General features: G+C 34.3%; 3 protein-coding genes and 1 pseudogene across 3 annotated transcripts; 3 read left to right on the forward strand and 1 right to left on the reverse strand.

Annotated features, from left to right (window-relative positions):
* The first annotated feature begins 4,978 nt into the window (after positions 1-4,978).
* Positions 4,979-8,409, forward strand: LOC117624077 (cytochrome P450 CYP72A219-like). The gene is made up of 5 exons (XM_034355211.1): positions 4,979-5,302; positions 6,208-6,425; positions 6,739-6,983; positions 7,053-7,440; positions 7,916-8,409. Exons 1-5 carry the CDS (start codon positions 5,020-5,022, stop codon positions 8,339-8,341), a joined length of 1,560 nt encoding a protein of 519 aa, XP_034211102.1. The 5' UTR covers positions 4,979-5,019; the 3' UTR covers positions 8,342-8,409.
* A 3,367-nt stretch (positions 8,410-11,776) lies between these two features.
* LOC117624076 (cytochrome P450 CYP72A219-like) lies at positions 11,777-15,187 on the forward strand. Its single transcript, XM_034355210.1, has 5 exons — positions 11,777-12,351; positions 13,138-13,355; positions 13,485-13,729; positions 13,831-14,218; positions 14,653-15,187. The coding sequence occupies exons 1-5, from the start codon at positions 12,069-12,071 to the stop codon at positions 15,076-15,078; spliced, it is 1,560 nt and encodes a 519-aa protein (XP_034211101.1). The 5' UTR covers positions 11,777-12,068; the 3' UTR covers positions 15,079-15,187.
* A 645-nt stretch (positions 15,188-15,832) lies between these two features.
* On the forward strand, positions 15,833-19,658 carry LOC117624079 (annotated as a pseudogene).
* Positions 19,653-23,470, reverse strand: LOC117624080 (mitochondrial inner membrane protease subunit 1). The gene is made up of 5 exons (XM_034355212.1): positions 23,133-23,470; positions 22,810-23,034; positions 21,731-21,841; positions 21,039-21,102; positions 19,653-19,996 (listed from the first exon to the last, which is right to left on the reverse strand). The coding sequence occupies exons 1-4, from the start codon at positions 23,259-23,261 to the stop codon at positions 21,067-21,069; spliced, it is 501 nt and encodes a 166-aa protein (XP_034211103.1). The 5' UTR covers positions 23,262-23,470; the 3' UTR covers positions 19,653-19,996; positions 21,039-21,066.
* Between the last annotated feature and the right edge of the window lie 199 nt (positions 23,471-23,669).

Raw genomic sequence — 23,669 nt, forward strand, 5'->3', positions numbered from 1 at the left:
AAAATACATATTGCACAGCACATCACCAATTCAAAGTATATTTTTAAAAACAAAACTCAATTATACCCTTTTCTAACCTATTCTCTCTCTTCTACCGAACAACCCACTCAAGTAAAAATATTTTTTATTTCCTCCTTTTGGCATTATGGATGCCAAAGCTCAAACCTAGGTTGCATTGGGCTTATCCCAAAAAAAAAAATAAAAATAAAAAATAAAAAAAATAAAAAACTTCTTAACATCATTGGGAATGAAGTTTTTTGTTTTTTGTTTTTTTGTTTTCAGTTGAAGTGAATGTTTCACTCATATATATATATATTTATTTAATAAATGATTCACTTATACTGATAAGTTTTCTATTTTTTTTAGTAGATTTGTACATTAGACAATTTTAGCCCATTTTATATTGAAATTCTGGATCCGTCTGTATGGGGAAAATTGATTAAAAAAATATTTCGAATCCTTAATTTAAAAAAAAGGAAAAAAAAAAGTATAGGCTAAATTCAAAATTAGGTATAAGTTCATGAGCCACATCAACATTTTGACCTTTTTGGATTATTAAAAGTGTGCAAGAAATATTTAAAATTTCTTGAGGTCAAATGGTAATTTGGTGGTCATGAGATGAAAATACGTGTGATTACGCGTATGTAGTATTTTTCAAGAAAATTTTCAGAGCTCAAATGAATTTTCGGTGGAATTGTGTAGACATAAGAAAAGAGTACACATGACATCAATTTATTGGACATTACTGACACGTGGAATAATTGAGCCAGTTATGACATGTGTTGTGCCATCTCAACAACATATAGTGATATGGTGAGAGGTTATTGGACCGCCACAAAGTGAAAAAAAACTGAAAGGGTAAAGTTGGGCACGTGAGTTATCCTTTTCGAAACTTTTCGACAAGGACATACTAAGAGCTCCAATTATTCTAGGAAGTGAATGATTTAGTTTTAACGGTCTTCATTTCTTAGACTACAGGAGTCTAAGAGATTTATGGTCACTCACCGTTGAATGTAAATTCAACGGTTCACTCACTCTTGCACTCCTTTTTAAAAACTTTTTTGAACCATTGGATTAATATTCAACGGTGGATGACCACAATCTCTTGGACTCCTGTGGTCCAAGAGATCGGGACTGTTAGTTTTAATTTGTTATAATTACTTACCCTTTGTATAATTTTTGTTCTTATTAATAAAATTCATTTTTTATAAGTAAAAACTCTTAATTAGGATCTACCTTATCAAGCTCAAGATTTGATTTTACAGTAATTTTCTGATTCCCAAAATAGCCCTCCTTATTTGCAGTTGTTGTTTTCTCCATTGATATTGTGCTAAATATACTTTGAACATATTTGTTGCAATTCAATGTCATTAATATTCAAATGGTGTATTGTTTAAATAGGAAAATGGTTCTTTAAATTGGCTTAAATTTAGGAATTTTTAGGGTAAGCTTTTTTCTCTTTTAAAAAAAAAAAAAAATTTAATATTCAGTATCTAAAAAAGTCACATTTAGCCTAATGAATTTAAGAAGAAACATTAATATACCTATCACGTTTCAACATAAAATAATGTAACAAATAAATTAAACAAGCACACACCATATTCTGTATAGGCTAGCTATAAGGGACTGATCACTAAATATTTCTAGTGGGGAAGGGGGCAAAATTGTGAGCCTAGATATGTAGCTAAACCAGTATTAGACAGACTCAATCTCAATGCTCTAGCTCATGATTGTTTATGGGCGGCTTGCGGCGACCCATTCCTTGATTATCTTTATGCATCAGGTTCACTATCTCTCTTGTTGCCTCAAGAAGCCTTCTTGCTTCATCTGTCTTTTATTTGTATCAATTTTTTAATGAATAATATACCTATTTTTTTACATATCTTTTGTAAATATACATATTTTGTATACCTATAAATAACGTACCTATTTTTAAAATAAAAAATATACCTAATTTTAATTTATGAAAAATGTGCAGAAATTTCAATTACACACCGTACCTATTTTCTAACCCCAAAAAAAAAAAAAAAAAAACATTACTCTCTTTTGTAAATAATGTACTTATTTTTAATTTATAAAAACATTTATAGAAATTTCAATTGCAAAGTAACAAATCCTTTAAAAAATAATAATAATAAAAGACCTATATTATATACATTTTTTTTATTTTTTTAATAGGTACATTATTTATTGGATATGTAATTTAGGGCTTTTTTGTTTGTTTATTTTAGGGATTGGCGATGTGTAGAGGGATGCTAATCAAAAGAGTCTCCAAATTTTAGCTTAAATAACTAGAAAGATATTATAGCAAACTACCTAAAAAGAAATTTCTTTTGAATTTGGATTTTTTGCCATTTACAAGGAAATAGCTAGTCACTCATTTCTATCTTCTTCTCTCTAAATGTAGAGAGCCACCAAATTCAAATAGGGAGTTCTCCAAAATGGAGAGCCAGATAGCAAGTCAGCTGGAGTTGCATTTTGCCCTTATTTTAGCCAAAATAGCTAAAGAGCATAGTATACCGACTCTGATAGAGATACTCTTACAAATAGGAAGATTTGGTTCAATTGTTTTAGTTGATGGTGTAATGCATGTCTTGAATTATTAAATCAAATTGAGTTTTTCTTTAAAGTTGATAACTACATTATCTCCTTGTTTTGGGTAATTTTTTTTTATAGGTACATTATTTATTGGATATGTAATTTAGGGATTTTTTGTTTGTTTATTATAGGGATTGGCAATGTGTAAAGGGATGCCAACTGATAGGATTTTTAGTACCTGTGCAAACAGGGTTAAAATCACATAAAAGACTTGCAAGAATACAAGGCTATTGTAGTATAGATGCTCATGCAAGGTCGTTTTCCTCAAGGACTAATTAGCAATTTAAGTAAAAACAAATTCCAAATGACTACTTAAAATAAAAGGTCAAGAAAGATGATTATGAATTTGGTTGATTCTAAAAACAAATATTAAATAAGAACAAATATGATTGAAGGAAAGATTTTTTTGAATATCAATTTATAAAAGCACTAGGGTTTCACCATCACCTAGCAATCCTATGAACTTTTACCAATTACTTATGATTTGCACATGCCACTTTGAAGGTTAGGTTTTCCTAATGTATATTCTACTTGGAACCTCCAACACAGAACGTATATCCAACATGCAACCCGTCCGGACGTTCGGATCAAATCTGAACATGAAAGACTCATTAAGTTTTATGAAAACCCTTTGAAAAACCATGCAACCCTTAAGACGTGGTGTTCATCTTAAGTGAAATTACAATTATTAATCACGAGAAGCTAGCATCAATTTCAGGGAACCTTCCGACCAAAATTGCATCCAATTACTTTTCTAAAGATCCTAATGGTGATCAGGCATTAAGGCAATTAGATAGTTTAAAACAGTGATTAACAATTCAAGTAGGCATGCACTCATCATAAGCAATTAAATAAAAATCACATATTCATGCTAAGGTTCAAGGCTTCACCCTAGCAAAAGAAATTTAGTTACGCATACTCATAATTGAAATCCAAGAAAATATCATTAAGAAGAAAAGAACGAAAACACCTGAAAGTTGTGAAAACCCAAAACCCTAGCAATTGCTCTCCACAATGCAAAGTTCAAAAGTGAAAAAGAAGTCCTAATTCCTTGTGAGAAAGAGCTTAAATACCCCTTAAAACCTAGCTGCCAATGTACAGCTTTTCCATCCCCACAAGGAAACTAATTAAAATAAAATAAAACTAGGAAATAAAGTCCAAATTGGAATAGGAGAATCTGCCCAAAATCTGCCCAGCCACGTTTTTGCCACAAATCTCCTCCAAATCTGGCCCAAGATAGCTTGTTTTAAAGATAAAAATGTTCTGAACACTTCTCTAGAAGGCCACGAACCCATCCGAGGTCATCTTGTGCTCCAAAAACGCAATAAAAGCCCAACACGTCACTCCATTTGCCAGAAAATAACCGCTTGGAAGAAAACTCTGAAATTTTGATACGATCAAGCTAAGTGACTCAAGAACGTCCTCCAACTGGAATTACTCCAAAATTCCTCCATTTGATTATGTTTTGCTCCAAAGAGAGTCGAAAGTCCTATATTGGAAATATAATTCAAAGTATCAAAATTCTTCCAAAATATTAACCAAAATATACTAAGAATGAGGTTAAATATATAATATAAAATATGCCCATCACCAACCAAAATAAATGGAGTGATTGATATGCTATTAATAGGGAGTATTAATTATAATTAAGGTAGTTAATGACATGCTTGAAATAAATTATAAATTAAATATGAAGTGAGGTGGCATATAATGTAATTTAATTAATAATATTAGGACAAATCTATCTCACATGGCAACCTATTTTAAATTTGGGTTTTCAGTAAAGAAAAAGTATGTGGGTATATAACTAGGATATAGTAGTTGTAAGGTTCTATATCATAAGAACTTTGGATTATATACATGAAGAAGTTCATGCATTTGGAATAAATGCTTTATTCATCCATTTGGGATTAACTAGGTTCATGATTTATTTTTTCATTCATGCATTTGGAATAAATGCTTGTTCATGCATTTGGGAGTATTTAGATTTTATGATTACGAGCATCTTCAAGAGAGTCTCTAAATTTTAAACAAAAAAGCTAGAAAGATATTATAGCAAGTTAGCTGGATCTGTATTTTGCCCTTATTTTAGCCAAAATGGCTAAAGAGCATAGTATACCGACTCTGATGGTTGAGAGATTTGTTTGAGTTGATGGTGTAATGCATGACTTGAATTATTAAATAAAATTGAGTTTTTCTCTAAAGTTGATAACTACACTATCTCCTTGTTTTGGGTATTCTTAGAATCAACAAGGCTTGAAAATCTACACTCTTCTTGTTCTATATATTCTTAGAATCAAACAGAGCTTGGAAATTGATTTCAACGTGTATCTTTTCGTCTTGCTCAAAAGTGTCGTTGCACTACTCTCTCTCTCTCTCTCTCTCTCTCTCTCTCTCTCTCTCTCTCACACACACACACAAATGGAAGTATCAGTTGTGGCCAGTGTTGCACTACGTGTTTTTTGGATGAGTATAGTAATTACATGGGCATGGAGGGTGCTGAATTGGGTGTGGCTGAGGCCGAAGAAGCTAGAAAGATGTCTAAGGCAGCAAGGTTTGGGGGGCAACTCGTACAGGCTTTTGGTAGGAGACACGAAGGACAGCTCCATGATGGTGAAAGAAGCAAAATCTAAACCGATGAACCTCTCCCATGATATAACGCCACGTGTCCTTCCTTTTCTTCATCAATCTGTGACCACTTATGGTATGCCAAGTATCTTTTGACATTTTGTTTACCACCTTCACATGTAGGACCATTGTTATGAAATAATCAATTTTTGTGTGTCTGTTTTACATTCTTGAAGCTTTTTTATTATTTATTTTAATTTTATTAATGTTAGTTATTACATTTTGTTTTACACTTTTTTTATTTTGATATTTGGTTGCTTCGGTGTATTTCTTATTTCCTTTTCAATTGATTATGAACATCAATATAGGTCTGCCAAATAGGTAAGTTTTCTTCACATCGACGTCCCTATCAATTTTCTTAGTCTCTTTTTTTTCTCTTCCTTTTTCGTTTGGGTAGTGCTAGGCTTACCATATTTTTATACTACATTGTGTACCACCGACAACCTCTTTAATAGGGATGAAGTTCACCTCTGTTAGAGAGGTGATACACAATATAATATAAAAATATGGTAAGTCTAGTATTTTTCTTTTCGTTTGTCTTCTTCTTCTCTACTTCTTCTCTTGTTCGTCTTGCTTCTTTTTATAGAGTTGTTTTTGGTCGAATGGTTCTTTTTATAGATAGTTGTTTATGGGGACAAGAATTTTTCTAGGTCATTTGTGGGGTTTATATTCACTACCTATTAAATTGGTTTGAGTGCCGAGATAATCTACCTAACAAAGGGCAGTAATTTGTATGAGACGGGTCACATGATAATAATCTCTTGAAGGGGAAAAAAGCTATAAAAATTAAATACAATAATCTCTTCAACATTTTTAGTATGAGATGGGTCTATAATAAATGACCTCTGGTTGTTCATCAGTAATTCTAAAATCTCTGGATGATTCGTGATCAATGTAAATAACTTATTTTATTCTTTTCGGAAATACATGTGTAAATAGTTTCTTATAAGTTATAACATTTTTGTGAAAACAAAAATGCAGGTAAGAATTTTTTTATTTGGATTGGGCCCACACCAAGAGTGAACATCAGTAATCCAGCGGATGTGAAAGATGTATTTACAAACTACGAAGATTTTCAGAAGCCAGTAATAAATCCACTTGTCAAGTTGCTGGCAACAGGTCTGCCAAACTATGAGGGCGAGAAATGGGCAAAACACCGTAAAATCATCAACCCGGCATTCCATTTAGAGAAGCTAAAGGTTATCCTAGTCTAGTAGAAAAAGACCTTGATTTACGATAAGAGGTCTTAAGTTCGAACTTCTATGACATCTTAGTTGTGTGTGTGTGTGAGAAACTCCTCTTATTCTCATGTAGTTTAGACTATCGCTTGTACTAAAAAAAATTATTTTTTTGTAACGTAAAATGTCTTTTCAACCGATGCATTAAAAAAGGTTCTACACACATGTGATGATTATTTATCTAGGTAATTAGATGTGTGCTATATTTGCTATGTAATTAAAGTTAACAAACTCTGAGTTCTTGTTTGTTTGTGTTTTCCTTTGTTTCCTATAGCGTATGTTACCGGCATTTCACCAAAGTTGTAGTGAGATGATTGAAGAATGGGAGAGGTTGGTGTCTAAGGAGGGTTCATGCGAGTTAGATGTTTGGCCTTACCTCGAAAGTTTGGCAGCTGATGTGATTTCTCGAGCATCATTTGGGAGTAGCTATCAAGAAGGAAGGAAAATATTTCAACTCTTGAAAGAGCAAGCAAAACTTACAATAAGAGCTTTACGAAGTTTTTACATTCCAGGATGGAGGTAAAACCATTTTAGGGCTAGCCACAAACTATAGATTTTTTAACCATTGATGAAGTTGTCTTGGTGCAGGTTTCTACCAACTAGGAGTAACAAGAGGATGAAGGCGATTGACAAGGAAATAAAAGGTTCACTGAGGGATATTATTAGTACAAGAGAAGAGGGAATTAGGATGGGTGAAGCTGCAAAAGATGACTTATTGGGTATACTAATGGAGTCTAACTTGAAGGAAATTCGAGAAAATGGGAACACCAAGAACGTTGGGATGAGCATTGAGGATGTGATTGAAGAGTGCAAGCTGTTTTACTTTGCGGGGCAAGAGACCACTTCAGTGTTGCTTCTTTGGACACTAGTTTTACTCAGTCAAAATCAGAATTGGCAAGCTCGTGCAAGAGATGAGGTTTTGCAAGTGTTTGGAAGCAATAAACCAGACTTCGATGGGCTAAGTCACCTCAAAGTTGTAAGTATTCACATTATATATCCTTTCACAGTTTTATGTTGAAAAATTTCTTGCATCTTAACAAACAAACAAAGCAAATGAATCAAACATTTTATGAGTCCAATTTAAAAGGACAATAACAAAACATTTTCGTAATAGTGGAATTGCTTGAGCTGTGATCGATGCCATATACTCACTTAGTACATGTAGATGTGGAAGGAAGGACCTGAAATCTCTTGAATACCGATAACTTCAAATTTTAATTCAATTATACCATCACGTTATTTGGTGAATAAAATTTGGTGAACAGATATAGTGCTCTTAATATATAGCTTTACTTGGTGAGTGAAGAGGATTATTTTTATAAACCTAGCCTCTAAAGGTTTGGATGTCTTTAATCTCATTTTGTTGGTATGTGCTTTGATGTTGTAGATGAATTTCATTGGGGTAATGAGATTTTCATGATATAAACTATATGACTCTAAAATGCCCTCAGGTAACCATGATTTTACTTGAAGTTCTTCGATTATACCCGTCAGTTGTTGCGCTTCCTCGAACAACTCACAAAAAAACACAGCTTGGAAAATTATCACTGCCTGCTGGAGTGGAAGTCTCCTTGCCCATACTGCTTCTTCACCATGACAAAGAATTGTGGGGTGAGGATGCAATTGAGTTCAACCCAGAGAGGTTTTCGGAAGGAGTTTCAAAGGCATCAAAGAACCAATTTGCATACTTCCCTTTCGGAGGGGGTCCAAGGATCTGCATTGGACAAAACTTTGCTATGTTGGAAGCTAAATTAGCCTTTTCATTGCTTTTACAACGCTTTACCTTCGAGCTCTCTCCATCATATGCTCATGCCCCATCCTTAATTATAAGCCTTCAACCTCAATATGGTGCTCATATTATTTTACATAAACGTTGATTAGTGCTGAGTTAACGTTATTGATAAAGCCACATCAAATAAGATTGAACCATGTATATTGTGGTACTATTTATATTTTCTCATAAATTTCTTTACAAATTGTATTTCTTTTATACAATTTTAAAAAAAATACAAAAAAACTTGAATAAGTGAATGTGAAGCTGCTTAGGGCCAGTTTGATATCCTATTCAAGTATGGAACTCAAAAATTGCTATTTTTCTTAAAAACAAGGAGTTCTCAAATCCATTTTTTAAGATTTAAAAATTTGTTTGGTTGAATTCTTTAGAACAATTTTTTTCTTCATTTTTTATAATTAAGATATTTTGATAAAAATTATCAAAAGTATATTAAACATACTATTTTAACATTCATATTTTAATACCATACATGTATGATCGACAAGCTCAATTGGTCTTCAAGTCATAAATAATACATTTTTAATTAAAACATTCTAGACTAAATAAATTATAAGACTAATGATTCTGAATATAATCCATCCGCATTGCTCCGGCAATGTGATCTCTAGCATCACTCATTTCATTAGCATTGTCCTCATGCAAATGGATGTGTTCTTGATTCACTTCAGAGCTTTCTTCATCTACCACTTGAAGATCATTGACTTGATATTGATGAAATATGATAAATATTCTCTATATATAACAAAGACAAATATAACAAGGAATAAGAAAAAACATGGTAAACAAAGATAAATATCCTTCAGCAGACCAGCAGGAACAAAATTTAGCTAGGATCCCAAACACAATCAATCCTCAACTGAACAAATTTACCAACACAGACTAACAAAGGACTAATACAACACTACCTTCCTTTTTTTCCCCTAATTAAGCAACCAGCCAGATTAGTATGATCGGCCTCTCTGCTTAGCAGGAGGCAGAGCTTTGGAATTAGAGGCGTCTTTCTAGATTAGTATGTAACGATAGGATTAATTCGCCGAACAATAAAGAGTTGGTGTACAATTTGAACGAATAATTTAGTTGAGGGACCAATATGAAACTCGGGTATAAGTTTGAGAACCATTTGAGTAAATAACCCTATATTAAAATTATATTTGTTTTACAATTCAATATATCCTTTTTGGTAATTTTATATTAGAGTAAATTAGTAATCAAATAAATAATATATTTTAAAAAATTTAAATCTATAAAATATATATATATCGAAACTAGCAAATTAATATCTACAAAGTATAAACTAATGCAACTATAGAAGAATCCTTTTTATTTATTTTTTATTAAATTTATAAATTTTCTATACTCCTTTTAAATGTCATATACTTAAAGGTATAGACGCCTGGCTATATTACAGTTTTTTATTTTAAAAAAATAGTATAGCAACGCGGCTATGTTGTTTTTGACATGTGGAAGCTAGTGCTAGGCAGGTCCTTTTTTTATTTTAATTTTTTATTTTAATTTTTTTAATAACTAGTATAGACGAGCGCCTATACTCTTATATATATATATATGTATATATATATATATATATATATATTCACATATTATACAAATAAATTTCACATATTATTGAATAAGAATAATACATGTTATAAATATTATATTAAAATATTATATAGTAGCCGATTAATATCTATTTTGGATATGTTGAAACTAGCAAATTAATATCTATAAAGTACAAATTAATGCAACTAGGAGGGTTCTTTTAAAAATAAATAAATAAATTATTAAATAGTATAGCCGTGGGCTATACCTTTTAAATATAATGTATTTAAACAGTATAGCCGTTACTATAAAAAAATAGTATAGCCATACAGCGATACTTTTTAGACACGTGACGCCTAATCACTAGAGGGTCCTCTTTTTTCTAAAAAATAATAATAATATAGCCGCACGGCTATATTCCATGTTTTTATGTAAAAAATAGTGTCGCCGAACAGCTATACTCAGTTTTTAAAATTTTTTTTAAACAGTATAGCCGCACGGCTATACTATTTTACACATGGGCACCTAGGGCTGCGCGGCTGCTTTTTGTTTTTGTCTTTTGTTTTGTAAATAGTATAGCCGCGCGGCTATACTCGATTTTTGTGCTAATTTTTTTTTAAAAATAGCATAGCAGGCCGGCTGTATTGGTTTTTTTTTAATAAAAAAATTGTCTTTAATAAATAATATAGACGAGCTGCTATAGTCCTTTAATTATCTTCTGCGCTTGCGAGAGGTTTTTTAATTTTTTAATTTATTTTAGAATTAAAAAAGATATGGGTAGTTGTGTTCCATAAAAATAGGATCCATTATCTGAGTTTTCTTTTAATTATATATATTTTTAAATATAAAAAAGTGAGAATTTACCATATTATCCTTATTTAATTAATAATTTCAATTAATGTTTGTATTAATCAAGGGCATTTTCTGGTATTTTGTATATTTCACTATTCTCTGAATTTTGCTTTCTATATATAGATATATAGTATAGCCACGTGGCTAAACTCGGGATTTTTTTTTAAAAAAAGAGAAGTGTATAGCCTCGCAGCTTTCTTGGGGTCGTTTTGTTTTAATTTTTTTTTTTAATAAATAGTATAGCCGCACGGCTATAATCTGTACATAGATATTATGAATTTTTTAAAAATAGTTTTTCTCCGATTTTTGTTTATCAATAGTTTAGAACATTATCCATTACTATTAGGCTATTACCTGAGTCTCTATTAAAGTAACGCTACGGGCACCAACTTGTTTACCAACTTTTGGATACTAACACATGTGGCACATGACATGGCAACCTATGTCATTTGCCACCTCATTTATTTTAATTACATAATTTATTATATAAATAAAAGAATTTTTTTTCTTTTTCTTTTTTCTTTTTTCTTTTTTCGGTGTGAAATTCTTTTATTTATATTACAAATTATGTAATTAAAATAAATAAGGTGGCAGATGACATAGGTTGCCATGTCATGTGCCACATGTGTTGGTATTCAAAAGTTGGTAAACAAGTTGGTGTCCGTAGCGTTATTGCTCTATTATCCCATTTTGAGTTTTTACTTTTCTAGAGTTATTACCCATATAAAGAATTTCGCACTTTAACGTTTAATACTCGTTGTATTTTTCATGTTTAATACACTTGGTTTTTACAAAATTTTCAATAACACCTACAAAATTCACGTATTATACACATAATTTTTGCATATTAAAGTTCATTTAGCAATACTCTAACTTTTTCACTTAACACTGTATTATTCCCATTACAAGAAAGTTTTTCTTCCACCTTCACGTGCAACTTTTCCTCATGTACGCCTGCATAAAAACGTCACCTCTTATGTCACATTCTTTTCTAGTGAAAAGAAGTCACACGAACCACTCACTCAAAGTTGAAAATCATATAAAATATATATATGTGTGTGTATGGCACCGCAAAGACCACAATACATGCATTTCATGCGTCAGAGCTGAACTCACTTCTGTATAATACGTTTGCTACAGAATTATTGAGTATCACCTCGAACGTACACACACAAGTCCTCACTTAGCCACAAACAACTGGCGGCAGAAAGCAGTGACTGGTTTTGATTGAGAAGGACAAAGATCCTTTGTTTTTAGCCAAAAAATCACAGGCTAAAATTGTGGAAGGAAATGAATGGACTTGGGACAAGGCGTTCCTCCAGTTTCACACATTTAACCCATTTCCTAGCTCCTTTCCAAACAATTCTTCTCTCTTCTCTCTCTCACACACACACACACATACACACACACACACAAAAATGGAAGTCTCAGTTGCGGCCAGTGTTGCACTACGTGTTGTTTGGGTGAGCGTAATAATTACATCGGCATGGAGGGTGCTGAACTGGGTGTGGCTGAGGCCAAAGAAGCTAGAAAGATGTCTAAGGCAGCAAGGTTTGGCGGGCAACTCGTACAGGCTTTTGATAGGAGACACGAAGGAAAGCTCCATGATGCTGAAAGAAGCAAAATCTAAACCCATGGACCTCTCCCATGATTTAGCGCCACGTGTCCTCCCCTTTGTTCATCAATCCATGAACACTTATGGTATGCCAACTACATCTTTTGACATTTCAATTTACTACTAGGGATCCCAATTGGTAAGGGTCTTTGCAGGGCTTCGATCTTATGGGTCAGGTATGAAGGATGAAAAACAGGTATGGTGACGAGTATGAGGAATTTTTCGGGTATGGTGTTCTACCTCTATAATGATGATGTCTTGGACATGTATTAATTATTTGTTAAACGGTCTTAGATTTTAGTTAATAAAAATTGAATTGACAGATATATTGTGCTCATAGTGCCTTTTTCTCATTCAACAAAGTATTTTTTATTGGTTTTTTTATTTTTTTTTTCCGTTATGGGGTGAGTCAAGAATTCATTTCCCAACAAAGGTAGGGATGGAAGAAAAATCCTTAACGGAAATGAGGATGGAAATGGTATACCCACTCTCGATTTGACCCATTATTATCCCTATTTACTACCTTCATATGTACGACTATAGTTATCCTTCCAAAAAATTCTAATGTGTTATCTCATATATATTGTTGGATAATTAATTGAAACTGTTAATTTTTATTTAAATGTGTGGATGTAATTTACAATCTAGCTTTCTAGATCAACAATCACATCGGTATCCTTTCGTTCAGTAACCTTTAGAAACCGTCGAAAACCTCTGATTCTTGATAAATGTAGGATTTATTTATTTATCTTTATGGTTTATCTTGGTAATGGATATATACGGTACCTGTAAATAATTAACTTGATATATTTGCCAATATGTGTAAATAATTTCTTATAAGTTTTATTGTGATAAAACAAAAAATAATGCAGGTAAGAATTCTTTTATTTGGATTGGCCCCACACCAAGAGTGAACATCAGTAATCCAGAGGATGTGAAAGATATATTTGCAAAATATGAAGATTTTCAGAAGCCAGTAAAAAATCCACTGGTGAAGTTGCTAGCAACAGGTCTTGCAAACTATGAGGGCGAGAAATGGGCAAAACACCGTAAAATCATCAACCCGGCATTCCATTCAGAGAAGCTAAAGGTACTACATAGATACTATTGTCAATATTCATTCAAATATCTGGAGATTTAACAGTTAATTTACTGAGTAATTTCCAAATACTCGTATTGTACTGCGTATGTTACCGGCATTTTCCTTTGTTTTCTACAGCGTATGTTACCAGCATTTCACCAAAGTTGTAGTGAGTTGATTGAAGAATGGGAGAGCTTGGCGTCTAAAGAGGGTTCATGCGAGTTAGATGTTTGGCATTATCTTCAAAATTTGACAGCTGATGTGATTTCTCGAACAGCATTTGGGAGTAGCTATGAAGAAGGAAGGAAAATATTTCAACTCTTGAAAGACCAAGCACAACTTACAATAAAAGCTATACAAAGTGTTTACATTCCAGGATGGAGGTAAATAAATAAACAATATAAAAAAACCCGTTTGCGATTAGACAGTAACTATAGTTAGATCAATTATTTTTACCATTGAGGAAGTTGTTCGTTTGGTGCAGGTTTCTACCTACTAGGATGAACAAGAGGATGAAAGAGATTGACAAGGAAATAAAAGGTTCACTGATGGGCATTATAAATAAAAGAGAAGAGGCAATTAGGGTGGGTGAAGCGACTAAAGATGACCTATTGGGGATACTTATGGATTCCAACTTGAAGGAAATTCGAGAAAATGGGAACACCAAGAACGTTGGGATGAGCATTGAGGATGTGATTGAAGAGTGCAAGCTGTTTTACTTTGCGGGTCAAGAGACCACTTCAGTGTTGCTTGTTTGGACACTGGTTTTGCTCAGTCAAAATCAGGATTGGCAATCTCGTGCAAGAGATGAGGTTTTGCAAGTGTTTGGAAGCAATAAACCAGACTTTGATGGGCTAAGTCACCTCAAAGTTGTAAGTATTTACAATATATATATCACTTCACACTTTTACTTTGAAAGATTTCCTTGCATAACAAAAAACAAACAAAGAAAAGTAATCAAATATATTTTTATGTTTCTCATATAAAAAATAGGAATAAAAACATTTTCGTAATAGTTAATAAGCTTTCCACGTGGTACCTCATTCCCCTAACAATTGTACTATCATTTTTAGGGCCTGAATAAGCGAAAATTTTTGATTCAACTACTGTCACGTTATCTAGTGAATAAAATTTGGTGAACACATTTGGGGCTCCTAATAGTATTTTTCTTTTCTTGTTCTCTCTACTTTTGGTGAGAGAAGAGAAAATTAACCTTTTCATTAGCTTTTTTAGACCTAGCTAGCCTGTACAATTTTGGATGCCTTCATATCACTTGATATAAAATATGACTGTATAATGCCCCCAGGTAACCATGATTTTACTTGAAGTTCTTCGATTATACCCAGCAGTTGTTGTGCTTGCTCGAGCCATTCACAAGAACACACAGCTTGGAAAGTTGTCATTACCAGCTGGAGTGGAAGTCTCCTTAAACACACTACTTGTTCACCATGACAAAGAATTCTGGGGTGAGGATGCAAACGAGTTCAAGCCAGAGAGGTTTTCATCAGGAGTTTCAAAGGCAACAAAGAACAAATTTGCCTACTTCCCTTTCGGAGGGGGTCCAAGGATTTGCATTGGACAAAACTTTGCTATGGTGGAAGCTAAATTGGCCTTGGCCTTGATTTTACAACACTTTGCCTTTGAGCTTTCTCCATCCTACGCTCATGCTCCTTCTGCAAGTATAACCCTTCAACCTCAATTTGGTGCTCGTATCATTTTACATAAACGTTGACTTGTCTGACTGATAGGAAAAACTAAGGAATCAAATAAAGATAGCCGTAGTTCTAGTTGTTTGACTCTAATTTTTATGCAATATTGATATTTTATTGTAATTTTTTAAATCCTATATATTTCCATTCCATCAGTCAATCTACTCTTGCAAGTGATCAACAAATCCAAGTCATCTATACAAATGATCCACACACCAAAGCCATCTCAGCATTAGAATGAGGACAGCAAACAAGTTAATAAATTTGCAAAATGAATTACGAATAAATTATTAACAAAAGGAAATATCAACAGTATGTGAAATGCGAATGTTAATCGGATTGGTCTTAGATTTTTTGGTATGCTCAAAAGTGGTCTTAGGTTCAAGTCCGTACGCGTGTGCGAGAGTTTCTCTCTTCTCCCTTCTTGACTTAAACCTAAAACAAGAATACTATGCTGCGAGTAGGAGTAGCTATCAATATACATTTATATTCACCAGAGCAAAAATATCGAGTCTTATATAAATATTTGTTGTCTCCAATCTAAAGATTATCAGGATAAATAATATTAAGATTCCAACATTGTTCTATAAAAAAATTTTATATTTCTTGTCAGGTTTTGAATGGATGATAAGTGACCATATTCATATTCATATTCTAATCACAATGGGGAGCTCGAGTCTTTATTTATTTTGTTCATGTAATAAATTAATATATATGATAGTGATGTGGCACTGGCAGGCATGATTCCATCCATTTTCTTTTTAAGGGTCTTTAGACTGCATACTCTTTTTCTCACACAAAAAAAAATGGAAATCTCAGTGAGCTCCATGGTTCTGGCCATTCTTTGTGTGGGTTTAATTACATTGGGGTGGAAAGTAGTCAACTGGGTTTGGTTGAAGCCAAAGAAGCTAGAAATTACCTGAGGCAGCAAGGTCTTTCTGGTAATTCCTACAGGCTCTTGATTGGGGACTTGACTGAAAACTCCAGGATGACCAAAGAGGCACTCTCAAAACCCATGGAGTTCTCTCATGACATTGTGCCCTATGTGCTCCCTTTGCTCCAAGAAACCTTCAACAAATATGGTACTTTTTTTTCATTTTCTTTTCTCTCCTAATGCATGTTTTTATTGCCTTCTCTGTAATTATCTGATTTCTTGGATGCTGTTGGTAATTTTATGGATCCTGTTGATGGAGAACACTTATCAATCGTTTGCTATATATGATCAATCTGCAACAAATGTCTCCCTTTTTATGGATGGGGACTTTTTTGACTTTTGATTTTGTACAAGCGATATTCTACTTTAATTTAATCTAAATTAGGGGAAGAGAAATTCGAACTCAGGTGCAAAGTGAAGAGCACATCTGCTTTAGCCAATTTGGCTAAGGCCATGTCTGCAGAGGACTTTTTTGTAGAAAGACTACAATGAGGGGGTATGGTTGAGGGACTTAAGGGGTTCAATCCAACCATTAAACTTCAACATTTTCAACCTACACATGATTGGATTGGATCCTCACTTAAACCCCTCACCCAATTCCCCTTATTGTAGCAGCTCCCACTTTTTTGACTTTGAAATCTAATAGTTAGACGACAGATGATTTTACTTGGACCATAAAATTGCAGGGAGAAAGTCTTTCTTGTTAGGCTTAGCCCAGAGCACCCACAAATTCATTAAGTACACCCAACATGCGTATTCAAACCAGAAACATCTTTGTTCCTGGAAAAAAATCAAGCTCTCGTTGTTCTGATCAAATTCTTGGGTCCCAAAAATTGCAGGGAAAATGTCTTTCATTTGGCTAGGCCCAGTTCCTAGTGTGGTCATCTTTGACGCGGAATTAATGAGAGAAACTTTAACCAAGTATAGGGTGTTTGAGAAGCCACATTCAAACCCACTCCTCTCATTCCTTCTGACTGGCCTGCTCAGCTACGAGGGTGACAAATGGGTCAAGCATAGAAGGATCATCAACCCAGCTTTCCACATAGACAAGATGAAGGTACTCATTTCTTTCATAGGTCAAAATTTCCATCGCCGTATATGACAAGTTCTGTTTGAGACTTATATGACACTTGAAAGAGAAAAAACAGACCATAAAAGTGCTTTCTGGAGATGTCCAAGTACTTTTCTAAGAAGCCCTTTAAATTTTAGCACTTGAAATTCTGATAAAAGTTTTTAATGTGCATCTAATAAAACCACTTCTACGTAGGGTGGGCGCGGTCCGGTTCGGTCCGGTTCACACCTCAAACCGGAACCGAAACCGGTATTATTTAACCGGTCCGGTTCGGTTCGGTTTAGGCAAAAAAATTTCAAAAACCAGCCGGTTCGATTCTGACCGGTTCCGGTTTTGAACCGGATTATTAATTTATTATTAATTTAATTTTTTTTGAAAAAAAAATTATTTTTTTATTTTTTTTATAAAAAAATTATAATAAATAACTTATTTTTTTAGCTTAAAAATGAACAAATAATCCAATTCATACATTTAGAAATTTTTTGAAGTTGAACTTGGAAAATTAGTGATTATAAAAGTTAAAATATGGCATTAGATTTTAAAAATTTGTAAAAATATAAAATATAAAATATATGACCGGTCCAGTTCGGTCCGGTTCGGTCCGGTCCGGTGCAGAAAGATGTAAAACCGGAACCAGAACCGGTTGGAATCTGTTCGGTCCGATTCCGGTCCGGTTTGTTGACTTTTTTGGTCAACCCGTTTTTTTCCGGTTTTTTTTCACCGGTTCGGTTCGGTGTTCCGGTTTTCCGGTCCCGATGCCCACCCCTACTTCTACGTAGAAGTAATCCCTACATAAACAGCTACAAACGAGCCCTTACTCTGTACTTGGCGTGAGAGTGATTTTGGTTAATTCAAAAAGCCACATGATTCAATTTTCCAGACTTTTCTTAAAAACAAAACTTCCAGAGAAGGAATTCTTCATGCTTTTCCGGTTCTAAACCTACTTCCTTTTCTCTCTTTTCCCACATTGTTACAGGACATGTTACCTGCATTTCATGCCGCTAGTGAAAACATGTTGAGCAAATGGGAGATGCGTTTCTCATCAACGGAGACGTGTGAGTTGGATGTGTGGCCTTATCTTTGCGCTTTTTCCGGCGATGCGATTTCCCGGGCTGCATTTGGTAGTAACTTTGAAGAAGGAGAAAGGTTCTTCAAGCTCCAAAAGGAACAAGGTGCTCTGACAAGCGAAGTTCTGAACTCGGTCCACATACCACTGTTGAGGTGAAATCAAACTTCTAATGCCCTACTCACAAGGAAAACCTTAAATGTTCTGCATATTTTGTTATGGATCCCTAAACCCTACATAAATTCTCCTATAGGGATGTCCAGATGTTATTATCGTGCAGACACCATATATTTTCTACTACACTCCCTCTTTTTCTCTCTGTTTACAATGGCATCCGCACTATAATAACGTGCTGACATCCGGATGAGAGAATAACTATATATATATATATATATATATAGGGTTTTCCCAAACCTCGATTAGGAAAACGATATGATTTATTAAGAGCTGCAACTACATATCAATGTGCATGCAGGTTTCTGCCAACTAAAATGAACAGGAGCATGAAACAGATCTCCAATGAAATGGCTATTTGTCTGAGGGGAATTATCAAGAAAAGAGAGAAGGCAATGAGGGCAGGAGAAGCCACAGAAGATGATTTGTTGGGCATACTTTTGAAATCCAATTTCAGTGAAATTCAAGAGCATGAAGATGACAAGGACGTTGGAATGAGCATCGAAGAAGTGATTGAAGAATGCAAAGTGTTCTACTTAGCTGGAGAACACACAACCAAAGATTTGATTAACTGGACACTGGTTCTGTTGGGCAAGCATCAAGACTGGCAAAGGCGTGCAAGAGAAGAGGTTGTGCAAATTTTTAAGAACAACAAACCAGACTATGCTGGCTTAAACCGCTTAAAAGTTGTCAGTACTATTCTCTCTAATTCTTGTGTTTTTTTTTTTTTTTTGCCCTTAAAATTTTGATCTGATTAGCTAAATCCCAAATATTGAAATGTGTCTGTTGTAGGTGGACATGATTCTGTATGAGGTCCTTAGGTTGTACCCACCAGCCATTTTCACAACCCGAGAGATTACTAAGGAGACCAAATTAGGAGACATTTCTCTACCACCAGGTGTGCAGCTTGCAGTGCCAATTCTCTTTGTCCATCATGACAAAGAAATCTGGGGCGATGATGTCCACGAATTCAAGCCGGAGAGGTTCTCAGAAGGCGTCTCGAAGGCATCAAAGAATGAAGTAGCACCGTTCTTCTCATTTAGCACAGGCCCCAGGACATGCATTGGACAGAACTTCACACTCATGGAAGCGAAAACAGTTATAACCATGATTTTACAGAGGTTTACATTTGAGCTTTCTCCAGCCTACAGACATTCTCCTTTCAATATGCTCACTCTTGAGCCTCAGTATGGTACTCAAATCATTTTTCATAAAATCTAGGATCAAAATTCAACTTTCTGACTTGTAAGAATTCTGTCTGTTCATCCCTATAAATAACAGACTAAAAACTAATGTGTATGGAATGGGGGTGTTTTAGTGCTGCAATAAGAACCTGAATATGTGTTATGCATAGTATAAGTAGGACTTTCAAAGGAAACTTGAAATTTGAATACAGATAGAATATCCTATATGTCAGATTCTGATTGAAATTGAAATTGCATAGTACAAGTACTCAGTTTCTTTTGATAGGCAAGTTTTAGCCTCTTTTGTCACGTATGTTAGATACGATAAACAATCAATCCTTTTTTGTCAAAAAAATATCAATGACTATAGCAACTGCCATTCTATTTATACATGAGACTTCTAGGCATGTCACTTACAACCATATCTGGCATGCACTTCCATTTGGGATATATACAAATTTGAGCTTCTCAGACCTTGTGTCAATCATCTTATACACCAAGAAAGAATTTTCTGTCAACAAAGAAAGAGATGTTATAACAATATATAATCTATAGGAAAAAATCATCATTTTTGAATGCATCATATTAAAAAACAATCCATATGCCACATCCATGAAATAGTAGCCTACTACGTAAAGCAAAGTCTTGGGTTGTTTTTTTCAGTAAGATCCTACGTACAGCAAAGTCTAAAATTTAAGACTTGGAGGAAAACAATTTTTAATTACTACGTTATTGGCGGTGAAATCTGTAAAGATTTAAGACTTGGCTGCCTGGTCATGAAAAAGCACAATAAGAATTTATTTAAGTCGACAAAAGCATGTAATCTGAAAGACCAGTAATTACTAGTTGTGTAACCAGCGAGTGCAAAAAGGAAAAAAGAAATCCTTAGAACTACCAAGACACCAGAGCAGATGTAAGAGTGTAGACACAGTTCTGAGACTCCTCATCCTGCTTAGTCAAGTACACAGGGCAGGGCACTAAAGATATTTGAAAGATCGCCAATGTAACACACTAAATTTGCTTCTGTAGTGGAAACATATTACCATCCTCCCTTCTCCCCCAACATCAACACCACTCCCAACCCTGTCCCACAATAGAACTCCTCTTTTTTTTTTCCTTCATATTTCACTTCAATCAAACCTGAACACTTGATAAATGATGTTAAACCTTTTGGACTTGATACATTTCAGCAGAGCTTTAAGAGTTTGTTACCTCAGTAAGGAGTTTGAACCTATATGAATACCTAAACCAGACTTTATTGTTCATCCAAATCAGCTATTGCATCTTAATAACCTTAATTGAAAGAGATCTTACAAAATTGTGAATTTGGGACAAAGGAGAATGTATAAATCTAACAGAATCATCAGCCATAATTATATTACAGTATCAGATTGTCATTGTAGAGCAATCACAATTTGTCAACTTCAGCACACCCAAAAAATGCAGTAACACAAACTAACATGTTCTTCTTTTACATAAAAGGAAACAAAGGGAGAGAAACAAAAAGTTTCTCATGCAAATACAATACAAGTAGTACAATGTCAGTTGCTTACCTTAATGTTATAATCTTCTTTATCCTCATCAATCCAATGATCCAAAGCCATCAGGTGGCCACACCTGGTAAAGGGCATGAAAAATGAAATAAAAATATTCAGGTGCAACAAAATGCCTAAAAAGAATTTTGGAAAAAAAGAAATTAACATGAGAAGTTCAGATATAACAAAAAACGATGGAGTAGAGATTCACTCAATAAAAAAAAAAAATTAAAAACCTATTTCTAAAGGTTGTGGAAATTCTTAATCAACCAAAAAAAAAAAAAAAAAAACCATTAGCCTTCTAGAATCTAAACCATGACAAGCACATAACTACAGAAGGGACATAAACCAATTTGTCTTAGTCACACACATACCAAATCAATTTAGTGTTGCTACTCTGCTTCTGAAAGATAGCTCCCGTAAAATTAATAGTGAGCTAAAGACATTGTTCAAAGACAACATACAAATATGATCAGGGGCATAAATTTCTTCAGCAATCAACCTCGACAAGTTGAAATAACTGCTGCTTTAGTTGACTTTATTTCCAGGTAAGAATAAATTAGGCAAAGATACTAAAGTTGGGCACATTTTTCATCACATAAACTACATCCTAATTACAGTCAGGGACAGAATTACAACCAAAAAAGAATTGACTGAAGATACAAATACTAATACAATAAGATAGATTTCAGAAAGACAAAAAGCATTACCCTGCAAAACACTTTGCCTTGAATAAGACCATAAGGTACAGCTCCATATGTTCGTGAATCAAAGGAGGAATAGATGTTATCCCCCTGAATCCAAACATGCCCCTTAGGCACCTATTCATCCAAGCCCAAAAACACAAAGCAATAAATCAATCACGTCAATCAGAAATATAATATGATAGTTTTGAAAAGGAAAAGGAAATAACTAAATAAATACTCTGTATTAAGCAGCAAATCATCACATTCGTAAGACAGTAGAGAGAGGACGCACACTGAAAATGAGTATTTTTTATACTGTTCGAAAAAGGAATCCCATATCAAAGTCGGCATTTAATCTGGTCAAATATGTTTGCACCAAAGTATATCAAAGTTTGGCTAGCATCAGAATGCATTCTCAATATTAACATCCAGTGGACACCTTTGTCTAAATATTAGTTAAAAAGATTTAGAAAGCTAACTTAGGGCCCAAATATAAATATACTAAACACTAAAACATAACTAGGATCACACACTACATAAAAATCATGTACCTCCAGGAAAACAGGAAGTCCCAGGTTACTCTTGACACGATAAAACATTAGACAGCGTAAATTGCATAGCAGCATACTAACCAAGCATTTCCATAAACTAATAACTCTAAGAAGAATTACTTTTAGACCATCAATTATACACCAAATCAAGGCCCAGCCACTATAAAATGTTAGAAATAGCAACCACTTGACCCTCCTTTTCCCCACTCAATTGAGATTTCACAACCTAGATTCATACAGAGGACATTGAAATCTTTGCACACTACACATCAAAGGAGCTCCATTGAGCTGGAGCATAGAAGACATCTTCAACTAAGGAAAAAAAAAAGTCATTAAAACCACACAAAAAGAAAAAACTATTTATTTATAAGTTACTAATGTTTTAATAAATACAAGTAAATTTCTTGTTTTACAACTTGACAGCATAACCAGACTGCCAAAGTACAAAATGCAGTAATAAATTGAACTCTAACCAACAAAATAACAACTTGCAATCACAAGTAACACACCACCAACAACAACAACAACAACAACAACAAAAATTACACATACCACAGTAGTCTGAGACCTGTCACTGTGCTTGGGATCGACAAAGAAGGTGACTTGATCACCCTCCATGCCCAAAATACGCTTGGTCACAATCTTTCGAGGGTCATTCGGAGACCGAACCAGGACCAAATCTCCGGCACCGACCTTCCCAAAGCGATGGGACACGTGTTCGGACAGGAGCACATCTCCAGAAATGTTCAAGGTAGGGAGCATACTAGGACCGTAGACCTGCAAGCAGCGGATAATAAGACGACGACCCTTTTGAAAATGGAAATTTTAGAAAGAGGATGAGAATGAGGGGAAAATGGTATGGTTGCAGTAACAACGAGAGTGGAGGAGCAGAGGTAGGCGTCGGTGACGTGGAGCAAACCCATAAACTTCGCTACAGTTACTGTGAGATCCTTTGCTTCCTTTGCTACGCTTCTCCATTGCCCAAAGTAGTTCAGTAGCCTCATCTCTCTCTCTCTCTCTCTCTAAGAAGCTTGAAAGGTTGAAAATTTATGAATAATTCGATGAATTTGAGGAAGCGGTTGGAAGATTTTGAATTTGTACTGGGAAAGCTCGAAGGAGTTTGCTGGTGTATGAGGCTAAAGCTATGAGGCCGACGAACAATGGGCGCAACTGACGGGCCGATCAATGGGTCGGTTTAGACTGTAAATTAGCTGGCCGAATTAGGTCCATCTACAGTTAAAACTTATGATCCAGCCCGTTGATTCGTATTTTATTACTTTATTCAGAGAATTTGGATATAGCCTTTTCTACATTTTAAATCATTTTTTCATTTCTTTTTTCATTTATACAAATAAGAAAAAACTTGGGCCCTTTAGATGTTGGTGTGGACGCTTGGAGTGATCATCCTTTGA

This window comes from Prunus dulcis, chromosome 4 (assembly GCF_902201215.1).
Source record: "Prunus dulcis chromosome 4, ALMONDv2, whole genome shotgun sequence".
NCBI classification, from domain to species: Eukaryota; Viridiplantae; Streptophyta; class Magnoliopsida; order Rosales; family Rosaceae; genus Prunus; species Prunus dulcis.

Excerpts from the sequence above, each read along its gene's own strand:
- LOC117624077 (XM_034355211.1), top strand. The coding sequence starts at position 5,020 with ATGGAAGTATCAGTTGTGGCCAGTGTTGCACTACGTGTTTTTTGGATG. Across the intron at positions 6,426-6,738 it reads TCCATTTAGAGAAGCTAAAG|CGTATGTTACCGGCATTTCA; the intron begins GTTATCCTAGTC and ends TGTTTCCTATAG. Across the intron at positions 7,441-7,915 it reads GGCTAAGTCACCTCAAAGTT|GTAACCATGATTTTACTTGA; the intron begins GTAAGTATTCAC and ends AAATGCCCTCAG.
- LOC117624076 (XM_034355210.1), top strand. The coding sequence starts at position 12,069 with ATGGAAGTCTCAGTTGCGGCCAGTGTTGCACTACGTGTTGTTTGGGTG. Across the intron at positions 13,356-13,484 it reads TCCATTCAGAGAAGCTAAAG|CGTATGTTACCAGCATTTCA; the intron begins GTACTACATAGA and ends TGTTTTCTACAG. Across the intron at positions 13,730-13,830 it reads GTTTACATTCCAGGATGGAG|GTTTCTACCTACTAGGATGA; the intron begins GTAAATAAATAA and ends CGTTTGGTGCAG.
- LOC117624080 (XM_034355212.1), bottom strand. The coding sequence starts at position 23,261 with ATGAGGCTACTGAACTACTTTGGGCAATGGAGAAGCGTAGCAAAGGAA. Across the intron at positions 21,842-22,809 it reads ACAGGTCTCAGACTACTGTG|GTGCCTAAGGGGCATGTTTG; the intron begins GTATGTGTAATT and ends TTGGATGAATAG. Across the intron at positions 21,103-21,730 it reads AAGGCAAAGTGTTTTGCAGG|GTGTGGCCACCTGATGGCTT; the intron begins GTAATGCTTTTT and ends GCCCTTTACCAG.